At 45.3% G+C, this 24,280-nt stretch overlaps 1 protein-coding gene across 1 annotated transcript in view; it reads left to right on the top strand.

The window, feature by feature from the left end:
• clcn6 (chloride channel 6) overlaps window positions 1–24,280 on the top strand; it is a gene marked incomplete at its 5' end in the record, with an annotated part of 99,449 nt that overhangs the window by 23,914 nt on the left and 51,255 nt on the right. Inside the window, 3 exons of the mRNA XM_080495964.1 lie at window positions 14,413–14,480; window positions 15,110–15,168; window positions 15,389–15,521. Coding sequence (XP_080352090.1) covers window positions 14,413–14,480; window positions 15,110–15,168; window positions 15,389–15,521 — 260 coding nt within the window. The remainder of the gene's footprint in view (window positions 1–14,412; window positions 14,481–15,109; window positions 15,169–15,388; window positions 15,522–24,280) is intronic.

The raw sequence follows: 24,280 nt of genomic DNA, 5'->3' as shown, positions 1-24,280 counted from the left end.
CCAACCACAACATAACTAGTGATCCTTATGAGGTAAGAAATCCCTACAAGGGCCTTCTGATATCAGAACAGTTATTGCTCTTGCATTAAGAGGAGACTAAGAGTCTCCCCATGTCGCTGCCTTTTTTAGAAGTTGGCATGGCTGCCGTACACGACCGGAGTGGAATGCTATGAGACGAGAAAAGAAAGAGAGAGAGAAAGAGAGAGGTGGTAGGGGGATGGGTGGGGGACAACATACAATACCCTTGATTACAAACCAATGCCAATTACAAACCCCGCCCCCTTTCCTTTACACTGCACAGGCATGCGGCTGCAAACAACAACAACAAACATGTCAGCTGTGTGGAACTTTAAGATCTCTGAGAGTGATGTAAAGTTTGCATCCTGCAACAGAAAAATACCTGGCGGGAGAAGCAAGTTAAAAGGCTGAAGCCTTTTAACTTCAACACAACAAACTTGATCCGACATTTAAAGAACAAACACTTGATGGATTATGGTGTGTTTTCAGATGGTGATTAACACAGCTCACGCTGGGCAACACTCGTCCTCATGAGCATGACAGTCAGAAGGCTCAGCAAATAACCAGGGAAATTATTGAATTCATGGGACGAGATGACCAGCCTCTCTCAGTGGTGGAAGACACCGGGTTCTGCCGGGTCTCTCATGTATAGCCCCGCTACGTGCTACCGGGACGTAAACATTACACAGACGTAGCCCTGCCAGAGCTCCACACAGTGTACTGTCACATTGAATGTCTCCTTAAAGGTCTCTCATACTCTGTAACTTTCACCAGTGATATATGGAGCTCGGACGTCAGTCCTGTGTCAATGCTGAGTTTAACAGTTCACTGGATTGATGCAGATTTAGACATTTCTTTTGTAAATTATAAGAAAGGTAAGCATAAAGATGATTTTTTTCTTTGACATTATTTGATTTAGGCAGTGTTGAGATATATTGCCTTGTATTTTTTTGATTCTTTTGCACTGTTTAGCCTGTTTAGAGCCTAAACATTTTCAACCTGTTAAAGATTGCATTACTGATAGCAGGTAATCTTAAGTGATTTTCAGTTGTTCTTTGCAAGGTTTTTGTATTTTTTCTCTTGAAAAAGTAAAACCATCCTTTTGTCTAAATTAAAGTGATTTTATCATTCCTTTTTTCCAAATCATCTATCCAGTGGCGCTCATCATAACTAAATTGAAAAATTTCAGCCAATCCATGTGATTGATAATGGTGATCGGCAGCGATTGGCGATTGGCAGCTGAGGAGCTCTATCTAGAGAGTAACATGATTTTGTAGATTAACAAACATGCATGCATACGCACACGTGCACACACACACACACACACAACTTAGGGGGAGGGGGATGGTTTTCACCCCCCAGACTGCCTGTCGGGCCCCCACCAGGCCACTACAAGATCCCATCCTCCACCAATCCAACAGTAAAAGGAAGGGAGAAACACAACCCATCCCCGCTCGGGAGCGCCATGCCTTTGCGAGCACACCCCCCGCACTCATCTCGGACTCACCGCTAAACTCCAGGACAGAGCCACCACCCCCCCACAGGGCTACATGGTGTATTTAATTATTGGGGACCGTGTCAACTCAAATTGTGCCAAATGATTTTTCCTACAAGCATTCTCTCCAATGTGATGTTGTTTCGAAATAAGTCTTTAAATAACTATATATTCATATTACTTTTGGAGCCAGTTCATGAAGATCGCCTTTTTTGCAAAGCTATGGGAGGCCAGGAGCATGAAGGACTCATTTTCTTCTCTTTTAATTTCTGTGGGTTCACCTAACAGGCAAAGTGCAGGTGATACTGGAATGGGGTGGCCCAAGCATTATGATAAGTCTTCACAGATCTTTTGCTAGAATGTTTGGACTGGTGTACACAGCCACAGTGCATGTAGATTGGTATCAGGGAGATCACAGTGTAGACAGGTATCAGGGAGATCACAGTGTAGTTACGAAGTTACGAAGGACCTTGTATTGTATGAGCTGTATATTGGTGGTTTTGCTCATTTTGAATGTACTTTTACAGCTTTATGACCAAAGCATTGGGTCTGTGTTGATGTTGAGATCTTCTTCCCATTTGGAGGTGGGAAGTGATATTAAGATATTTGAACATGACAAGATTGAAACGATATTAGAAAGTGGTTTTGGTGCTTCAGGAGGTTTGTCAGTGTCTGAGGTAAGTTTATAGTGATACCATATGTTTCTATTAGATCATTAAATGGAATAAAAGTTATTCTAAGTTTGTTATTCCTTTGTTTTGCCATCTTGGGAAGTTTATTGGTTTCTTTCTTCGCAGGATGTCAGGATTGTTCCAGATGGGTTTGAAGGGGATGAGTGAATATCCATTAATTTTAAGACATTCCCACCAAGCTGTCAGAGATGTGTTTATATTGATGCTTTTAAAGCAGCTGTGTTTTTTGAGAGGACTGGAGAAAGGAAGATCTCTGATTTGTAGAGCTTCACAGAATGTTTTTTCAATGTCTATCCAGCCTTCATCTAAGGGTTTCTGATTAATCTATTTTACAACAGAGTAATTTACTGGATAATAATAATAATTATTATTGTTGTGCCTTGTGCCGCGTGTGTTAACTGACCGAGATAAGCTCTCACATTTGGCATCCGAACCGCTAACTTGTGCCACCGTATCATCACTGGAGTTTGACTACATGTCTCAACATCCAGTTAAACTCCAGCGTTACAGTAATGATTTTGCCTCGATGAGACTACTTGCTCCGAGCGTCCCCCGCGCATGCTGGTGATGGACGTCTTGTTTATCTGGTCGCCAAGCAACCGCCGTGCCCTCAGAAAGAATGAGTCAAACACCCCTCATGGCTGTGTGGGTCATCGCAATCTCTCTTTACGCCCAGCTGGTGGTCACATTGAGTCATCACGCTCTCCCTCCATGCGCGCCCCTTGTGGTCACAGTCACCGCCCCGAACCAGACCCCTGCCTCCCTTCTGGCGTCCGTTCAAGATCATTACACCCACTCGCACTGACCCTCCAAGGTCAGCCGCCACCTGGTGGACACTTGTGGTCATTGTATCCCCACTCAGACTCCCAAGACACACACACAATCACACACACACACACACACACACACACCCTCTTTCTTTGTACATAGTGTTTGCTGTTTAGTAGATTAGATGTCCGTGTTAGATGCTGTTTGTTACTTGATTGTGTTGGTTTAATAAATAATTTCTGAATTATTTACGAATTAATGCATTTTTGGTTAATAAACACCTTTTAGCTGAATTGATCGATTCCTGGTAATTATTGTTGACAATTCACTGGTTTGTAGCAGTCTGTGCTCGAATCTCACACCTTTCTTGTTATTTAAGATTGTTATATTTTGCACAGGGTTAGATATTAACTAACTTAAATAACCTTTTGAAAAACGAGACTGATATTTGGTATTAGCTATTTCCAGTTTAGCTGGTGGTGCCCCAATTCCATTAGTATTTGACAAATAATCAATTGATTCAAATTAATAATTTTTCATTAATAATTTTTGATAATTTATTAACTTTTGAGTAATTACTCAATTACTCTAGGAGTTGTTAATGAGTAAATTACCATTTACTTCCATTAATAATAAAAAAATTTCCTAAATTACTTCCAATAATCTATTACTTTCAGTAATCTATTACTTACAATAATTTTTAATGCTAATTATCAACCATAAATCCCAACAAGTAGTCAGAGACACTGCGTGCTTTGAGCAGAGACTCCTCGGGAGCCACATGACCCAGCCCTGCAGACTGTGGTCGCTGGTCTCCTATGCCTCTCCACACAGGAGAGAAGAAACCTCAACAGCTACAGTTCAGAGACTCGTGAAGCAGAGATAAGGCAGCTGTTAAGCTATGTGAGGAACCCACATCTCAGGTAGAGCTCACCATTCCAGATGTGTTAGGCCACATTGCACTGCTCTACCAGTGCAAGGCCGAGCTGCAAGCTTTCGAAGCTCAAGAGCAGCTCTCTCAGCTGCAACTTTACAGTTCACAGCTGAGGATTAACTCCCGCCTGTGACAGGAGGTCCAGGTCAGGGACGATCAGGCTCCTTAAACGGAACCTATTGGGTTACAAACCCGAACTTCTGAGAAAGAAGTTAAAACAGACACATCATCTGATGGTTCATCAGAAGATGAGTTTCCAGTCAGATGGACAAAATACCCCAGATATGTGCATTCTTGAAGCTGTCCAGTCAGGTGGACAGCCTCCAGATCTCTACAGTCCTGAGGTGGTCCAGTCAGGTGGACCGCCTCCTCCAGATCTCTACAGTCCTGAGGTGGTCCAGTCAGGTGGACCGCCCACCACATGTGAGTACAGACTTGAAGCTGTCCCGTCAGGGGAACAGACAGCATCAAGCTTCTGAGACCAACAGGCCCGGGTTGGGAGTGGTCAGTGTCAACTTGTGATGGCTTAATTTATAGGCTAACTGGAAATAATAGTGAAAAAAATAGGTAGCAAAAAACATCCCGAGGGGTGGACCTGGCTCCCGGCCTATTTGTCTTATTTACACAATCAACTTTTGCAACATACATATTGTGAAAGACTGAATGAGCCACAATAAATTTTATGTGTTCACGCAATGAGCATTCAAGCTCTGCATGTCGGAGCCCGACTGACCTGGATTATCTTTACAACAGATCGCATTTCACTTCATTATTTCAACTTCACGCCATGTAGTGACAACAGGACAGAAGTCCAAAAATTTTTAAAAAAATACCCCAGTTGACAAACCTCTCTTGAAACCTCCAGACTGGAGTTAAAAGGTCCAAGAAGGGGGTCACGTGATGGCGGTGGTGTGAGCAGACGCTTTTTTGTAGCTCTCCGCCACTCGGTGGCAATTTATGGCTTATCCTGATAAAAATTTTTGGACGACATAGGCTTTCCAAAGAGTGTAGTAGGTTATGTCACTGGAAAACTTCTGGCCGGAGTCGTTTGACAGTATGGGAAGAACAAGAGGAAATAAAGACAAAAAGGACACGCAGTCTGGCGACGGAGGAGACGCACAAGATGGCGACCAGCCGCCACAGAACACCTGGGAAGGCGTCGATCCAGCTCTTGCCAAGGCATTTAATATAATGACTGCAAATATCGTTAAGGTGATTGATGAAAAACTCAGTCCCTTAACCGAGGCTGTCAACAAGGTCACCGCGGGACTTCAATCCGCGGTGAGCCGCCTGGAAAACGCTGAGGCTTGGCTGTTAGCCACGGAGAGCGCCGCTGCCGCATACGAGCCAAGGATTGTGTCCCTGGAAAAGCAGGTTGGCGCTCTGACGGAAAGTCTGGACATGGCCGAGAACTACAACAGGTGGCTTAACATTCGGCTTGTCGGTCTGGTGGAAGGCACAGAGACGGGTGATCCGGTGGAGTACTTTGAGACTTGGCTGCCCCGTGTCCTTAAAATGGAAACTAAAGCCGGCCGGATCAAGCTGGAAAGAGCGCACCGGACCCTCGCGCCGACTCCGGACCCGGATAGGAGACCCAGACCTGTGTTACTATGTTTCCACGCATTCAGAGACAAGCAGAGGGTGATGGAAGCTGCCCGACGACTCGGCCAGAATGGAGGTTTACAACATAACGGAGCCAGGATCTCATTGTTCAGTGATTTCTCCGCAGCGGTGACGAAAAGGCGCAGGGCATACGACACAGTGAAACAGCAGCTGCGGGAGCGGGGAATACCTTACGCCATGCTGTTCCCGGCCACTCTGCAGGTATCCCACGGAGGCTCCAAGAAAAAGTTTTCTGTCCCCGAGCAGGCTCGGGCTTTCACTGACTCCCTGCCTAAATGACTGCTACTGCACCGACTCATCACTGGGGGTGACTGATGCTCCTTTAATTCTAGCCTACAAATGATTATTTCAATTGTCTAAAGTTTATTATTTGCCTGTCACTGGGTGGCGAAGTGACTCTTTTTTGTTATTTTTCTTTATTGCACAACCAGTCTGCTTTCTGGTATGTGGTTGAAAAGTGTTGGTAGTGTGTGTAGCCCCTGTTTAATTGGGGATTGGCCCTTAAGGTTTCTGTTTTACTGGCTGCTGTTGCGCCAGTTTTGTGTGTTGTTTTTGTTTGGCTCAAAGTATGGCATTACATATAGAAAGAAAATTACTCAATTTGGTGTCGGCTCAACTGTTCTCATCCTTTTATGTAAAATGATTCCTAAATATGGGTAAGTTTGGTAATATTCATTCTTTTGACTGGTGTAGACTGAGAGTTGTGGACTGTATTTTCCACCTCGCTTTAATTTACTCAGCATTTATAGATCATGTCTAATCTTAATTATCTTAAAATCTGCTCCTGGAATGTTCGTGGTCTTCAAAAACCTGCTAAGAGGACAGCTATGTTATCCCTTTTAAAAAAGGAAGACATATCTATTGCTCTCCTACAAGAAACACACTTGGAGGACAAGGATATCAAGAAATTGCAGAGAGATTGGGTGGGGCAGGTATTTTCTGCATCATATTCCTCTTTCAGTAGGGGTGTTGCCATTCTGGTTAATAGGAAGCGAGCATTTAGAGGTCTCAATTGTGTTAGGGATAGTCAGGGTCGTTACATAATTATTAAAGGAGTGCTTCATGGTAAAGAGGTGACATTTATGAATGTATATTTTCCCCCAAGCCACTCCCCTGATTTTTTATCCAAATGTTTCACAGAATTCACAGAACTGATGTCTCATGACTCCATTATAGGAGGTGATTTTAACTGTCACCTTAATCCCTCCCTGGACAAACGTCCACCAGGCTCTCACCCTCCCTCAAGACAGGCAAGGTTCTCACCTCTGTTTGTCATGATGTTGGCTTCTTGGATGTGTGGAGGTCACTTCATCCCTCAGACCTAGGCTTTACTTTTTTTTCTAAATAAAAGTTACACAAGAAGTTACACAAGAATAGACCATTTTTTTCCCCTCATTGAACATGTCTAATGTTAAATCATGCGCGATAGGCAATATAATTCTATCAGACCACGCACCTATCTATCTTACTTATTCACTCTCGGAAGATCAAGTTTGTTTAAAGTATTGGACATTTCAACCCCTTCTCCTTAAAGATAACTAATTTCTCTCTTACTTTCTCTCTGAATTAAAAATATTCTATTCTATTAATTCAGCTTCTACAGAAAATCCCTCTGTTCTGTGGGAGACTTGCAAGTTGTATTCCCGCGGACTGGTCGTGTCATTTGCTGCATCAAAAAAACATCGTAAAAATGAATAGTACAAGCTCTTGGAGTGCAAATTGGCAGATTTGGAGAAAACACATGTCTCACGCCCAGATCCAGAGGTACTTGAAGAGACTCTTAATACTCGAACTGCACTTAACACCCTCCTCATTCAGGACTCTGAACGTTCTCTTAAATTTGCAAGACAGAAACTTTATGAGTGGGGAGACAAACCTGGAAAATACCTTGCCAATCTTGTAAAGAAAAGAGCCGACTCCCAAAATATTGTTTCTGTTTTAGACCCCAATGGTGCTAGATCATTTGATACTAAATCCATTAATAACCAGTTTGTGCTATTTTATTCTGATTTATATAAATCGGATCAACCTGATAATGCTCACATCCTCATGCAGCACTTTTTTGCAGATCTTAATCTTCCTAAAGCCACAAGGGAACAATGTTTGCAGCTTGACCAGAGAAGAAGCATTGTATGCTCTGAAAAACATGCCAACAGGAAAGGCTCTTGGGCCTGATGGATTCGGGTGTGAATTTGACAAAGAATTCAGTAATATTCTATTAGACCCATTACTATCTATGCTCAACCACTCTTATGAAAATGGGATACTTCCCCAATCACTTAGAGAAGCTAACATCTCTCTCATTCTCAAAAAAGGAAAATCTCCAGACTTGTGTTCATCCTATCGCCCGGTCGCATTGCTCAATTCCGACCAGAAATTGCTTTCTAAGATACTGGCACTGCGCTTGGAGAAGATCTTGCCTTGTATTATTGGAGCAGATCAAACCGGTTTCATCAAGGGTAGGAACTCAGTAGATAATATGAGAAGGCTCCTTAACATCATCCAACTAACCCAGAGCGGCAGGGACCCAGCCATTGTACTTTCTCTTGATGCTGAGAAAGCATTTAATCGTGTTGAGTGGCAGTACCTGTTCCATGCTCTTGGGGAATTTGGGTTAGGGGGTAACTTTGTCAGGTGGGTCAGGATCCTTTACAACTCACCAACGGCAGCGATCCTGACTAATGGGCTGAGATCTAACAACTTCCCCCTCCACCGTGGCAATAGACAGGGTGACCCACTTAGTCCCCTGCTTTTCCATATTGCTATTGAGCCACTAGCACAGGCAATAAGGCAGAATGTATTAATATCTGGTGTCTTTGTTGGCGATAGGGAGCATAAAATTACATTATATGCAGATGATGTACTAATTCACCTGTCCAACCCCCAAATATCTATTCCCTGCTTGATCGGGGTGATTTCATCTTTTGGAGTTTTTTCAGGATACAAAATTAACTTTGAAAAATCTGAAGCCATGCCCCTGGGCTCTTTAACATGTGCTTCCAGTATAATGATGTCCTTTCCATTTCGCTGGTCTCCTGCAGGTTTTGTCTATCTGGGAATTAGGATAACACCTGTACTGGATGATTTGTTTAAGTCCAATTTCCCTCCCCTATTGAATAATATAAAGGCGGATCTAGACCGTTGGGCCCCTCTTCCCCTCTCTTGGTTAGGTAGGGTTGCCCTTATTAAAATGAACATTCTACCCAGACTATTATACCCTTTCCAAATGATTCTGATTTTACTCTCAAATAAGGTTGTTAAAGTACTTGAAGGCTGGCTGAGCTCCTTTATTTGGAGCAAAAGGAAGCCCCGTCTTAAGTTGTGTCCTGTTTGGGGGCCCGCTCCCCCGAGGAGGGACTGCTCGCTCCCCGTGTAAGGAAAATGGAAAACCACAGTGAGTTGACGCCACCAAACATGAAACTTGAGAATGAAATCAACACATGGCGCGACCGTGGCTCAGGTGGTAGAGTGGTCGTCTTTCGGAGTGAGAGGTCGGAGGTTCGATCCCAGTCTACACTGGTCTATGTGTCGAAGTGTCCTTGGGCAAGACACTGAACCCTAAATTGCTCCCAGTGGTCGACTAGCGCCTTGCATGGCAGCTCTGTCCCATTGGTGTGTGAATGTGAGCGTGAATGGGTGAATGACTGATATGTGAAGCGCTTTGGGACTGCACTCAGTGTGGTTAGAAGACGCTATATAAATCTAGACCATTTACCATTTACCATTTACATGAGTGTTGATTACAAAGCAATCTACCTAAAAACACTTACAGAAATATTTCTGGGTTCAAAGAGCCTTGCACCACGGATGGATCTTGCTTCTCAGAACCAAAAAACCGGGCCCAAGCGAATACAGCGGAAGAAAATGGGAAAAGAGCCCCGGCTCAGAATTACTGCCTCCTTTTCTCTATCTCCTCCAAGGTCTTCCTCCTGTCCCCGCCCGTGCTTTTCCAGTCACGGGACATCAAAATGGAGGAGTAAGCTGGTTTGCACCTGTTCTTATCAATTTTAGCAGGCCCCAGCCAAGACAACTACAGCCCAAAAACAAAACAATTTTAACAGTTGGCAAAACTTCAAATGGCAGGTGCGGATGGTGGCCTTGATCTGCCAAATTTGAGACTCTATCAGCTGGCCTCACACCTTCGAACAATCTCAAACTGGTTTAGGAGTGATTCCAACTCTATATGGCTCAACATCGAGTCCTCCCTCTGTAAGTGCCCCCTTCTGAATTAGTTGTTTCTGAAGACCCCTGTCTCTATTAACAACTTTTGCACCAATCCTATTACTTTAAGTACAATTAAAGCGTGGAGGCTTGTTCGTGCTCTTGAAGGCCGTGCTCAGCTAACATCCCCCTCACTCCAATAACAAATAATCCAGACTTCCTGCCTGGTTGTAATGACCAGGGCTTTGTAGTCTGGAGAAAGCATGGGCTGATAAAACTAGGTGATTTGTTCAGAGGGGAGACACTGTCCTGCTTTCAACAACTGGAACAACAATTCAATCTGTTCTGTAAGGGCGATTTTTTCAGATTCTTACAGATTCTGGACTTTATAATTTAAATCACCACATTAAAAACCAATAACACCAAACCACCCCTATGGATACACACACGAGGAGCACGGAGACGTCGCCCGGTTTGGCGCAGCCGGGGCCTCACCCTGGAGCCAGGCCCGGGGTGGAGGCTCGCACGCGAGCGCCTGGTGGCCGCGTTCTTGCCCGCGGGACTCGGCCGGGCTCAGCCCGAAGGGACGACGCGGGCCCCTCCTCCTCACCCTCCTGTGGACCCACCACCCACAGAGGCTGCCGTAGGGGTCGGGTGCAGTGTGGATTGGGTGGCAGTCGACGGCAGGGGCCTCGACGACCCGATCCCCGGACACGGACTCTGGCTTTTGGGACATGGAATGTGACCTCGCTGGGGGGGAAGGAGCCCGAGCTTGTGAGGGAGGTTGAGAGATACCGCCTAGATATAGTCGGGCTCACCTCCACTCACAGCTTGGACTCTGGAACCCAGCTCCTCGACAGGGGCTGGATACTCCACTTCTCTGGAGTTGCCCGCGGTGTAAGGCGGCGGGCTGGAGTGGGCTTGCTTATTGCCCCACAGCTCAGCCGCCATGTGTTGGAGTTCACCCCGGTGAACGAGAGGGTTGCGTCCCTACGCCTACAAGTAGGGGACAGGTCTCTGACTGTTGTCTCGGCCTATGCACCGAACAGCAGTTCAGAGTACCCAACCTTCTTGGAGTCCCTGGGAGGGGTGCTGGATAGTGCCCCAACTGGGGACTCCATTGTTCTCCTGGGGGACTTCAACGCCCACGTGGGCAATGACAGCGAGACTTGGAAGGGGGTGATTGGGAGGAACGGCCTCCCCGATCTGAACCCGAGTGGTGTTCTGTTATTGGACTTCTGTGCTAGTCACAGATTGACGATAACGAACACCATGTTCGAGCACAGGGGTGTCCATAAGTGCACATGGCACCAGGACACCCTAGGCCGGAGGTCAATGATAGACTTTGTGGTCGTGTCATCTGATCTCCGGCCGTGTGTCTTGGACACTCGGGTAAAGAGAGGGGCAGAGCTGTCAACTGATCACCACCTGGTGGTGAGTTGGATGCGCTGGACTGGGAGGAGGCCGGATAGACTCGGCAGGCCCAAACGTGTTGTGAGGGTCTGCTGGGAACATCTGGCCGAGCCCTCCGTCCGCGCAGCCTTCAACTCCCACCTCCGGGAGAGCTTCTCACAGATCCCGAGGGAGGTTGGAGACATTGAGTCCGAGTGGACCATGTTCTCCACTTCCATTGTCGAAGCTGCTGCTCGGAGCTGTGGCCGCAGGGTCTCTGGCGCCTGTCGTGGCGGCAATCCCCGAACCCGGTGGTGGACACCGGAAGTAAGGGATGCCGTCAAGCTGAAGAAGGAGTCCTACCGGGCACTGTTAGCTCATAGGACTCCCGAGGCAATCGACAGGTACCGGCAGGCCAAGCGAGCTGCAGCCCGGGCTGTGGTGGAGGCAAAAACTCGGGTCTGGGAGGAGTTCGGAGAGGCCATGGAGGAGGACTTTCGGTCGGCCTCGAGGAAATTCTGGCAAACCGTCCGGCGCCTCAGGCGGGGGAAGCAGTTCTCCACCAACACTGTTTACAGTGGAAGTGGGGAGCTGTTGACCTCAACTGGGGATATTGTCGGGCGGTGGAAGGAATACTTCGAGGACCTCCTCAATCCCGCCACCACGTCTTCCATTGAGGAAGCAGAGACTGGGTTCTCAGAGGTGGACTCGTCCATTTCCCAAGCTGAAGTCACCGAGGTTGTTGTGAAGCTCCTCGGTGGCAAGGCACCGGGAGTGGATGAGATTCGCCCAGAGTTCCTTAAGTCTCTGGATGTGCAGGGACTGTCGTGGTTGACTCGTCTCTGCAACATCGCGTGGCGGGCGGGGACAGTACCTCTGGACTGGCAGACCGGGGTGGTGGTCCCTCTCTTTAAGAAGGGGGATCGGAGGGTGTGTTCCAACTACAGAGGGATCACACTCCTCAGCCTCCCCGGGAAAGTCTATTCCAGGGTACTGGAGAGGAGGGTCCGGCCGTTAGTCGAACCTCGGATCCAAGAGGAACAATGCGGTTTTCGTCCTGGTCGTGGAACACTGGACCAGCTCTATACCCTCCACCAGGTGCTTGAGGGTTCGTGGGAGTTCGCCCAACCAGTCCACATGTGTTTTGTGGATCTGGAGAAGGCGTTCGACCGCGTCCCCCGAGATGTCCTGTGGGGGGTGCTCCGGGAGTACGGAGTCCGGGGTCCCTTGTTGAGGGCTGTTCGGTCCTTGTATTCCCGGAGCAGGAGTCTGGTTCGCATTGCCGGCAGTAAGTCGGACCTGTTCCCTGTGCACGTTGGCCTCCGGCAGGGGTGTCCTTTATCACCGGTTCTGTTCATCATATATATGGACAGAATTTCTAGGCACAGCCGGGGGCCGGAGGGGGTCCGGTTTGGGGACCACAGAATCTCATCTCTGCTATTTGCGGATGATGTGGTTCTGTTGGCCCCATCAAGCCTGGACCTTCAGCGTGCACTGACACGGTTCGCAGCCGAGTGTGAAGCAGCTGGGATGAAGATCAGCACCTCTAAATCCGAGGCCATGGTTCTCGACCGGAAAAAGGTGGCTTGCCCCCTCCAGGTCGGTGGAGTGCCCTTGTCCCAAGTGGAGGAGTTTAAGTATCTTGGGGTCTTGTTCACGAGTGGGGGAAAGATGGAGCGTGAGATCGACAGGCGGATCGGTGCAGCGTCTGCAGTTATGCGGACGTTGTACCGGTCCGTCGTGGTGAAGAAGGAGCTGAGCCAAAAAGCGAAGCTCTCGATTTACCGGTCGATCTTCGTTCCTACCCTCACCTATGGTCATGAACTATGGGTCATGACCGAAAGAACGAGATCCCGGATACAAGCGGCTGAAATGAGCTTCCTCCGTAGGGTGGCTGGGCGCACCCTTAGAGATAGGGTGAGGAGCTCAGTCACCAGGGAGGAGCTCGGAGTAGAGCCGCTGCTCCTCCACATCGAGAGGAGCCAGCTGAGGTGGCTCGGGCATCTATTTCGGATGCCCCCCGGACGCCTCCCTAGGGAGGTGTTCCGGGCATGTCCCTCCGGTAGGAGGCCTCGGGGCAGACCCAGGACACGCTGGAGAGACTATGTCTCTCGGCTGGCCTGGGAACGCCTTGGGGTGCCACCGGAGGAGCTGGAGGAAGTGTCTGGGGCGAGGGAAGTCTGGGCAACTCTGCTTGGACTGCTGCCTCCGCGACCCGGCCCCGGATAAAGCGGTAGCCAATGGATGGATGGATGGATGGATGGATGGAACACCACTTCACATGTTGAAAAAGCGCTCTCTCTCTCTCCATAGATAGGAAGCATATCACAATCTTTTACAGAGCCCTGAACTTAAACTCACCTCTATCATCACAGCCCACAAGGCAAGCCTGGGAGAGGGATTTAAACATCACCATCGGCGAATTCCAGTGGCAAAATGTTTGGTCCAATGCTATGAATATTTCTGTGTGCAATCGGACCAGGTCAATATATAATATATATAAGGTGCACCGTATCCATATAACACCTGGCATTAAGACAAAATGGACCCCAACGTTTCACCACTGTGCTGGAAATGTAAATCTGAGATGGTTAGTTATGTTCACTGCATGTGGTCTTGTGTTAAATTGCAGCGATATTGGTCCAGCATTGTAAATGTACTGTGCTCTATTTTCAATATCCCAATCCAGCTGGACCCTAAGTGTCTCTTACTTGGTCTAACAGACAAAGGTATCACCAACAGAGATCACAAGAGGCTTTATAATATCCTGACCTTTGCTGCTCGGAAAAATATCCTATCTTTTTGGATTGGTGAGTCTGCCCCAACTTTAAGATCATGGCACACTATAATCAGGGACTGCATTCCAAGTGAACTAATTACCTGTATGTCTCACTCAAGATTGAATGCATTTTACAGAGTCTGGGATCTTTATTTACAACATGTTGGTCCTACTGTATCATCAACGCTTTTGCGGGGATTCCCGAGGTCAGCGTGATATGCTTTGTGTACAACCTGTTCATCTTCTTGTACTGGGATGTCTGTGTTCTGAGCTGATACCTTATGTGGTTACTGTCAACAATTGAGAAGTATCTTAATCTAGACAAATGTATATAGTGCTGTATGTGAGCTATTGTGTTGTTGTGTTTGTCGTTTGTTTGAAAATACAATAAAAATATTATAAAAAAAAAAAAAAAAAGGTCCAAGAAGAAAAAGAGCACTGTTATTCCAAAGCACAGACATGGTTCATACCACGCAGGCCTCAGGAAAACACCAAAGAACAGCCTGCTTGGATTGTCCAGCTGCTTCACACTGTTTTTCTGTCTGCTCAGGTCTGTTTGTGGGGAAAGAGGGTCCGATGATCCACAGTGGAGCCATTGTGGGAGCTGGACTTCCTCAGGTACACCTGCTCATCCTTCACTCACTAAACATTGATTTTATTCTTCCATTTAACAGTGAAACTCAGAGAACTCCCACCCTGATCTGACTTGGAGCAGTTCGTTTAATCAACTTTTTCTCATATGAAGAGAGAAAGAGGTCTGAGGCCAGGCTGGCTCAATGTAGAATAGTGTAGTATGTAAAATGTAGGAATAAAACCTGAGTGCCATGACAAACATCACATTTAAACTTAGTTTTTCTTTGTTGTGGTGCAGAACATACAAATTGTAAAAATGTCTACATTTTCACAAAACCCAACAATTACCACAGAAAATGACTCCAATCTCAACAAAAAAGCCCATTTTAATGAAACTGTCTGGTACAAAATACAATGAAATATTCAAGAGAACTTCAATAGTTGTTTGCTTGGTGGTTTGGCAGCTATTTTTGAGCCTCCTGTGGGCCGGTCTTGGCCCATGGGCCTCATATTTGACACTCGAGCTGTGTCTCAAAATGAACATTCACTTAGTTTCTTCTGATGGAAAAGAAAGTAAATGTGTTTGAATGACGTCTGAGTAAATTTATGTGCAGCAATGTGTGTTATATTCGTGTATTTGACTTGCTGAAGTCGTTTTTATTTTCCTTCCTCAGTTTCAGAGCATCACTTTCAAGAGTATCAAATTTGATTTTCCATACTTTCGAAGTGACAGGTATGGCAGTCAGGGCGAAGGTTGTCCTGTTAATACATCCTATTTCATGTTGAACGGTTTTTCTAATTTTGTCTTTCCCCTATGATGTTAATTTACTGGCAAAAATTTAAACACAAATAAAAGTTAATATTGTTTTTATTTTGCTCCATGAATGTATTTCTTATCTCAACTTCTTCTTGTTCCATTTCTTCTTCTCTTCCTCATCTTCCTCTTCCTTCAGGGACAAGCGGGACTTTGTGTCAGCTGGAGCAGCTGCAGGAGTTGCTGCAGCCTTCGGTGCACCAATTGGAGGAACTCTCTTCAGTCTGGAGGAAGGTTCCTCCTTCTGGAACCAGGCTCTGACCTGGAAAGTGGTAAGGGATATTTAATCTGTGGATATAGTAACATTATAACTACGTAAATAGTAATGATATAACTACGTAACTTTGCGATACAGAAGTAGAGCTTTAACCACCACCCTCTTGTAGATTGAAGGATTAAAAAGTAATTTGTATTTTTCTGGACTGAACATCCAAACATTTTGCTCTAGATTATAAAATAATCAGATAATCTGTTTGTTCATGAAGTAGTGCATTGAGTTTAGTAACAATAATTCAAAAATAATTAGGGGCTTTGTAATTGATTGCGTATTTTACTCACGGCCACACTGACACTAAACACACACAAAAACCTTTTATATCCAACATATGAACTATACTGTTCTCTCTGTGTGCTATGTCTGCTGTAGTGTTGACATAGATGAAACAGTCAGCCAAACTCTTTTGAGAGCCAGGGAAGTGAGCAGCCTTGCTACTTTAATGACCTGTTCCTGGTAAGTCACTGACAATCAGAGTTTAAGAAAAAAAACCCACCAAATCTCTGTTACAAAGATACAACACTGGTACACAGGTAAACATGAGGATAAACATGGCTAAACTAGCACATAGCAACAACTGGCACATGTAACTGTCATAACATAAACTGCCTACCTCAGTGCATATGCTAATTAGCATGGAAGCCAATTAGCACAGATGCTGATGAGCACAGATGCTACTTACTACTGATGCTAACGAATTATCTCATAAATTATTGTCATACGAGGTCAAAACACAGTCAAAACTTAGTTATTGCTCCTTCATGGATTGGGCACATGAAAACTGAACAAACAGGATGTGGGAAGAACTTATACAACTTTCACTGAATGTGTGTTATTACTTCCGGAGAATCACTTCCTGTGTCAAAATAAAGGCACTCTGGCAATGAACAATCAACAACATAAAATACATTCTGAACTCCAGGAAGTCTGAACCTATCAATTTACAATCTAATTTTTGAACATTTATTACTGAAGGCAGAACACTCCCTGTCTAGCATTGACTGATGTCACTTAACCACCGTCCACTCTCCTTTTACCTTCAGTCGACCCAAGCAAAACTACTTCAGAGACAGGTCCTATCTTTTTCCTGTGATATTGTCCTGACTTCTATTTTTCGGACCTTTCCATCATTGCTTGAGAATGTGGAGGTGACCACGCCCATTGACCACTAGGTGAGAGATTCAGTTTGATCAGCACCATGTCCCCGGTTTGCAGGTTTCAGCATTTGTTGTGCCACCTGCGATGTGGCTGAAGAGTGTGAAGGTATTCACTTCTCTATCATTTCCAAAACTCATTTGCCAACTGTTGGGATCTCACAAGACCACGGAAAGTTTGTTCATTTTTAGGGAAAGACAATTTTCATTTGTCATGATACACAGTCATGACATGTGAATTCGGACCCAGAAATGTGATTGACCATCACACCCGGGCGGGGGGACCTTTTGCCACGGCAGACCCATGCGTATCCTCACCCCCTTTCTGCTCAAAAGACACTTCCCCCATGCTCTCAGCCAGTCACTGATTGGGTGAAGCTCTCAGGATTTGACACCTTCAAATCCACAAACGTTCAATCAAAAGCCTTTGGAAGAGAGTCTTCAGGCAGTCTTGCAGAGAGTCTTGCCCCAAATCTTCTCCTGTGAACACCCGGGAGGAGCTGCGTCCCAGGAGCTCAGCTCATCCAACGTTAGCATACAGCTAACATCAGAGGCCTGCAACCAGAGGCCTGCAACCAGGGGCCTTCACTCCTCAACTCCTCTGCTGACCCGACCACGAGGTCAGACCTTCCCCTGAGCCAGAGACCAGCACCCAGAGTCTGATCCCCCATCAACCAGGGAAAACCAACCAGTTTCTCGAAGACGGGACCAGGGAAACGACGCCTCACAGAACTTCTTTGTGTTTTCCTCAACCAGCAGGAAAACCATCACAGACCTGAGCGACCAGCTCCTCAGTCTGGATAAAAGGAACAACCAGGAGCTGCAAAGAAGGACTCCTGAAACATCAACTTCATCTTCTTCTCCTCAGCCTGCAGAACCAGCAACCACAGTTAGCAGGAGATGCTAACTACAGGAGAAGACGCCAGCTTCCCTCCAGCAGGACAACAACTGAACTCCTTCAAGGAAGTGGGAACAACAACTGGGCTTTACCTGAGATTAGTTAAACCTGATGCTATGCATAGAACTGTTTAACTTTATGAAGATGTGTTGATACTATTACATTGATTGAGTTCTATAGATAATGATATTAGGAGCAGTTATCAACCTGTAAACTGTTAGCTCTGCCACAGACACAGGGTCTGCATGCTAATCTTTGCTTTACTAACTTGTTAACTCACAATCCTACACATATCACATCAAAGACAACATCACACAGTAACTGAACACCATCTGATGACTCCTGACGTTTTACAAAGCAAATCACATTCACATCAAGTCATTCTAAAAATGGTTCTTTAGCAGAGACACACAGGAAGCAGACGCTAAAGACTAGTTTCCATGTTCCATTGTTCTCCCAGCACATGGTGGAGACCCAGGACAGACTTCCTGCTCTCTGATAACCTCCATTTGGAATGTAGTATCTTGTGATCCGCCATCTTGTTTTGTAGTTCCATCACACATCTCACACACGCACTCCCACCTCTCAACTCCACCTCTCTCTCTCTCTCTCTCTCTCTCTCTCTCTCTTCATACACACACCATGCTGTATATAGGTAGTTAGAATCTGTGTTTTATTTGTTTTCATTGTAAATATATACAATTTTTGGAATCATACTTGCTGTGTTATTAATGAGCACAAAGGTGAATAAAATGTCAACCTCTTCTGTGTCATGAACTCCAAAATCCTTGAAGCTTTACTGTTAATTCTTGTATTTGTAAGTAATTTAACTATTAATTAAAATTCCTGATTAACTGTTTAGTATATCTTATGGGACTGATATAACTGAATTGGCTATCATTTCCTGTTAAGACAGGTGGTGCTCCGCGGTATCTGATACAGATCAGATAAAATTTTCAATAACATAATTAATAACTATCTTTGATCATTATTAATCATTATCGATAGCCAAATACAACATAAATGGTTCCTAGTGATCCTTATGAGGTAAGAAATCCCGACACAACGCTTTGCACTTGAACAGATCCTTTTCAGTGAAACCCTCAGCTAGAGCAGGCACACCTGATTTTTGAGTGACTCCAGCTTAGCTGGAGTCAAAAGCATCAGAGAAGTGGGATCGGAGGAAACTGGAACTAATGGTCTTGCAATGACAGTGGCAGACACCTCTGTCAGTAAAGTAGAAAAGGACCTCATGAGTCAGGTAGATATATTTGTTTTTCAGCAGCATGTGTTCCGGTATCCTGTGGGTTTTGCCAATCATGCATTCCCACGTGCCCCCATGTGGGATGCGTGTGGAGGATTGAACTCCCATGTTGTCAGGTATAGGCAGTGGTGTGCGGAGGGACCCAAGCGCAGACTCAAAGAGTTCCATAAAAAGCAGGTTTATTGCAGTCCAGGGAACACGAGGAAATGCAGGAGACACAAGGGCAACGAAAGGAGCGACAAGGAGACAAGTTGACCAGACATGTTGACAAGACAAACCGACAAAGACGACTTCGGGAGAGTAGTTTAAATACACAAGTAAGGGTTGGACACAGGTGGAAAACAACGATAGGAGCACACAGAGGGAGAAGGCCATTGGTTAATTTGAAACACAAGGTGAGACACAGGGGCAGACACAGGGCACCGGCGCCTGACGGCCCAAAGACAAGGGGTGTGGGGACTCCAAAGCCATGGAGGCCACGGGAAACTCGAAAGGCATCGCGGCAAGCTGCCCTCACTGCTCCCTCTGTTAACAGTGGCCCCTGGTGTTCTACCTTTACATGATGATGTCTCAAGCAGTTTTGTAACATGGCTTTGTTTTTGAAGAATGACTGGGTTTCTCACCTCAGGTTCCGTGGCAGTCGTCCACCAGTCTGCAAGAGACCGTCGCACATGAAAGGGTCGAGGTTCAGGATTGCACCTGATTTTGAGATGGCTCTGTTCTTTTTAAGTGCACCATACTCTTCTTGATATGCATCTTTTTGCACACATTGAAGTATGACTGACTTTGCTGTGCCCAGCTCTTCTGGAATACAAGATCTGTTGCACTTATGCCATCCTTTGCACTCTCAATTGTCTCACTTGAAATAATTGGCTTAATGGACCAAGAAAGACATAGCTCTCAGCAAAGACTGCCATGTGGAAAACCACTGAAACCACTCTTAGGTGAGTTTGTCTTCGAATGTATGGGTAGCCTGGAATCTCACATGTTTCAGACTGAAATGGCTTGTGTACAGTGTTGCCACAGTTACTTTAAAAAAAAAACCCTAATCTGATCAAGGATTACTAGTTACTCCTTTAAAAAGTAACTTAGTTACTTCAAGGATTACTTGTTTTTAAAAGTAACTAAGTTAGATTACAGGTTACTTTTTTAGTTACTTTCAGCAGCTGCCAACGCTACCCTCCATCGTCTAAACATAAAAATTAGAACCGGTTTTACCCAAAACTCTGCTGATCCCTGCCTCCTGCACCTGCACATGTTTGACTTTTGTCCTTCATTCTTTGTTGTATTTATATCTGACTCATGGTCTATGCGACTTTATTTGCCCCCCTCCCAGACAAATAAAGTATTTCATTCATTGACTAATTTAAAAAGAGGGGGGCTTATTGCAATGTCAAGGTTTATTGAAGACAATGGTTGGTTCCAATTCTTTTCTGTTACCTGAATCAGCTGATACCCCTGTTAGAACGGGTTGGCCTGCGATTGGCTGAGAGTGGAGAAGGGGGCAGGTCAGATGACTGCATGCCCTGTATGTGTATGTCTCAGTTCGACGGAGAACAGAGGAGCAGCTGGTTCTGTTTAAAAATAAAGCAGCTTTGCAGACAAGGAACTTGTCTTATTGGATGCTACAATAGTAACGTACAAAGCCCCGAAAGCAGTGGTCCCCAAACTATGGCCAGCGGTCCGGATATGGTCTGCCTCCACATGTGGCCCGGCCTCCTGAACAATACCAGAGACGCATTTTGATTTTTTTTCATATACAGTCAGGGCTCGACCTTAAGGCTTGCTCGAACGTCCGGGGCTAGTAAAAGCTTTGCTCGGGCAAATAAATCCTCTACCCAGCTTGCCTGAACGGACTAGTGGTTTTTTTGGCAATTATTTTTAAGTGTTTTTGGCAAAAATCACTTGGTATCGCCAACAGCTCATGCCACTGCTGGGGGCCACCATTTCTCGCCCCAATAGTGCGATCACGTGATTCTCACGTGAACACTGATGGGAAGACACTTGGCGACAATCTCGACCGCTATTTTTTCCCCGATTCGTGATCCCCATTCAGGTCAGTGATGTTGCGTCTTGCCTGTAAAACATGCATTTTGATTGGATAGCGTCGCATAATTCCTCAGGATTCCCTCGGGGAAACTCCCCATCGTCCGCCATTTTGAATTTTTAACTTAACCATAAACATTCAGATCGTCGCCCGAACGTATTAAAAACCCACTCGAATTCAATACATAAAAATAACTTCTACTAAAACAAGGTATTTTTGATTATTTTGACTTTCTAATCCTGAAGTTTCATAACTTTTTATGGTTCAGAAAAAAATTGAGTGAGCAGGAAGATGAAGAGGAACAGGGACAGGACTTCATTTGTTATTGACCAATATAATAGAGAACACTTTTTTCTGTGAAGAACTCAGAGAGGGTTATTTGGTTATTGTTTATTTCATTAATCGTGTTATTATTTATTTCCTGACGTTTTTTTCTGTGAAGAATCCGGGTGCACGCGGTGTGAGTAAAAGAGGGAGAAAAGAGAAGGAGAGTTCTGGTGAGAAAGTTCGGTTCTGATTCCCAGTTCTATCACACAGAGATCGGGGTGCAGCTCATCTGGATCTATGGTGTCTGAGGTAAATTAATGGAGTATCGTACTCATTGTGGTGTGTATGAATAAACAGATGGCAGCTTCATTGCTGGCTGCATTATCTGTGACACAGTAAACACATTGCATATATTGGCTTCAGGCTAATTTGACAACGCTGCCCAGACAAAAGCTCTCTCAGTGTTCGTCCGTGATGTGTTGTTCAATTCCATGAGGCCATGGTAACTTGTCTGTTGTGAGGTCTGGATTCAGCATCCCGAATCCGGAACCATTGGGCATTGCTTTCAGCTACAGCAGAGTGAAGCCCTGGGCAGAGGGGAGGAGAGACATTCACTGTGTTCCGAGGAACCCAAAAACAGAAGAAAAGTGAAAATATTTCTCACGGCTTTCTTAACTTGGCCATTCAGTTAGAATCTGGTCCTGGGGGATCCACGTGGCTCTTTGTGGCTCCATGCTGACCTGATCTGTTACGATCAATGTTTTTATCCAACTTAGAGATAACAGGGGCTTGCACCATTGGGGTTTTATACCTGACAGTCATCTTCAGGCACCCTGTGGCACCAGGCCCTGTCTTAACCAATCTCCTTGTCTCAGGTTCCAAGAGCAGCCTGCTCCTCTGGGTGTGACAGAGTTGGTAGAGACCCCTGGTGGTGAGGGGTGCACCTTACACCTTGATGTTTCTTTGTTCTCAAATACACATTTAAACATTTAAACCTTATCATTCTAAACATTACACATTTAACACATAAATACTTAGTAATGTGTTTACTCTGAAACTTAAAGCTTAAGCAGGCATTAGCTTCTTGCGACTCAGACTCTTCTGGTTAAATCTCCCTCTTCCCCTCACTGCACTTGCTTGGCCTATGTAATCAGTGCGATGGGTTTCTTTCTGAACCTATCCAACACTCCGAGGAGAGAGTGGTTTGTCGGGGCCCAAAAGTAGAGCGCTGTTTCGGGAGATGCCACTCAAGTTAACTACTACTCTGATTTGGCCCGTCTTCTGGGGGTGGTACACCCTGAAAATTGGCAAGTACCAACACTCCGCATTTTTGTGAAATGGTGTTGCTTCCTCTGCGCATACATTTTGTTGTGTTGGTCATCAAGGATTGCATACATCTTAACTGTGTATGTTCTCTTTGCTTGTGTGGGAACATTCGTACCAAGCATATTTTGCACACGGCTAAGCTGGAAGACTTTCACCACAAACTTCAGTGCATCTTGAAGTTACCTCTGGTGGGATGTTGTCATGATGCTGCGTGTTATGCTCCACCGCTGGAGAGCCGTTCATGGGGAGGTTGAGTCTGGATGCATCATGGTTGCAGAGCAACATCTGAAACACCCTCTGTATCCTCTCAGTAGCTCTTTGCATTCCATCAGAGGTTTCATTTCAGAAGCTCTACATTTGTCCAGGGGATGCGGTTTGTTGTGAAGTGGACAGTGCTTTGCTGGGTCACAGCTGTTTTTCTTACCTAATTCTTTTCTTTCCATGAGGCTTGCATCAACTGTTGTGTGCACCTCAGTCTTATGAACAGAGATAGATTACTTTGGCTGATCATGCTTGTGTGGGCCTTTCATTGCAATAAGGAGTACGGTCGATGTTCGACAGAATGAAGCTGGGGTCGTTTCTGGCCTTTGCCTGACAAAATCAGCGAAAAAAGAGGAAAGCAAACTCCATATTGTCCCTTGTAGTTTGAACTAACAGAAAGCCATTTGTCTTGTAGGTTTGGTGGCAACTTTTGGACAGTGGGGTTAATGCCTCGGGGTGTGTCCAGGTAACCAGGCAGGTACTCATCCTCTTTAGCTGATTGTAGCTCTCAGACGAGGTCACGAAGCTCTCTTAATTTGATATTCTCCCTTGAAGTGAGACAAGGGAAGTTGTCAAGCCATTTAAACATTGCACTCTCAATCACTTCGGGGGTGGCATAGCACTCCTGGAGTCTTGACCATGACAGCTGAATCCTCTTTATGTGTTCAGCCAATTTGTTAACAAGCCAATTTGTTAACAAGCCATCTTACAAGCAGGTCTATCTGGCAGTTAGCTCTAAACCCTGAATAATGTTGAAGAAGGAGGGTTGCCATGCTCTGAAGCTTTCAGGTTGATCATCAAATTTAGTGAGTAGTGACACGCTCTTTTCGGGCCAGATACTTAGCAAAGTCTATCATATGAGGGGCTGGAGCAACAGGTGAGTGGTCTGGATAGCTGCTGTGTTTGCATGATGAAGGGCCCTGATTCAGGGGTTCCCATTGCGGTGAATCTTTTACAAAGAGAGAGGTTGGTTGGTCTGGAGGGAGTGCATTGGTGTTAAAGCTGACTTGAGCTTGGTGTTCTAAATATGAGTCAACTTGACTACTTTTTGTTTTTGAAGAGATGCTGCTCTTTGTGCTGCACATGTCTTGACTCTCTCTCCCTGCTGCACCTTCTAAGATTTCAGCTTCTGTAACAGCAGCAGTAGCTGCTCTCTCCAGTTCACGCACTTGTAAATCTACTTAGAGAGTAGCTTTTTCTAAAACTTAGCTTTCTATTTTTTCAGTTCCAGCTCCCTGTGTGCAAATGTGACCCTGGTGCATGCAGCTTCAGCTGTAGCTCTGGCTCTTGTGGTGAATCACTTCCTGAGTCAAAATAAAGGTGCTGAGGAAAAGATGAACAATCATCAACAACATAAAATACATTCTGAACAACAGCAAGTCGGATCCTGTCAATTTACAATCTAATTATTGAACATTTATTATTGAAGGCCGAACACAATAATTTTTAATGTGTATGATATAACATTTACACAGAATTTTAAAAAAATGTTTCTTCAATAGTCAGTTTCAGTTAAAGTGTGAAACAGTCTACTTTTAAG

This window comes from Blennius ocellaris (genome assembly GCF_963422515.1).
Source record: "Blennius ocellaris genome assembly, chromosome: 5".
In the NCBI taxonomy this organism is placed as follows: Eukaryota; Metazoa; Chordata; class Actinopteri; order Blenniiformes; family Blenniidae; genus Blennius; species Blennius ocellaris.
This window is presented reverse-complemented; position numbering and strand designations above follow the sequence as displayed.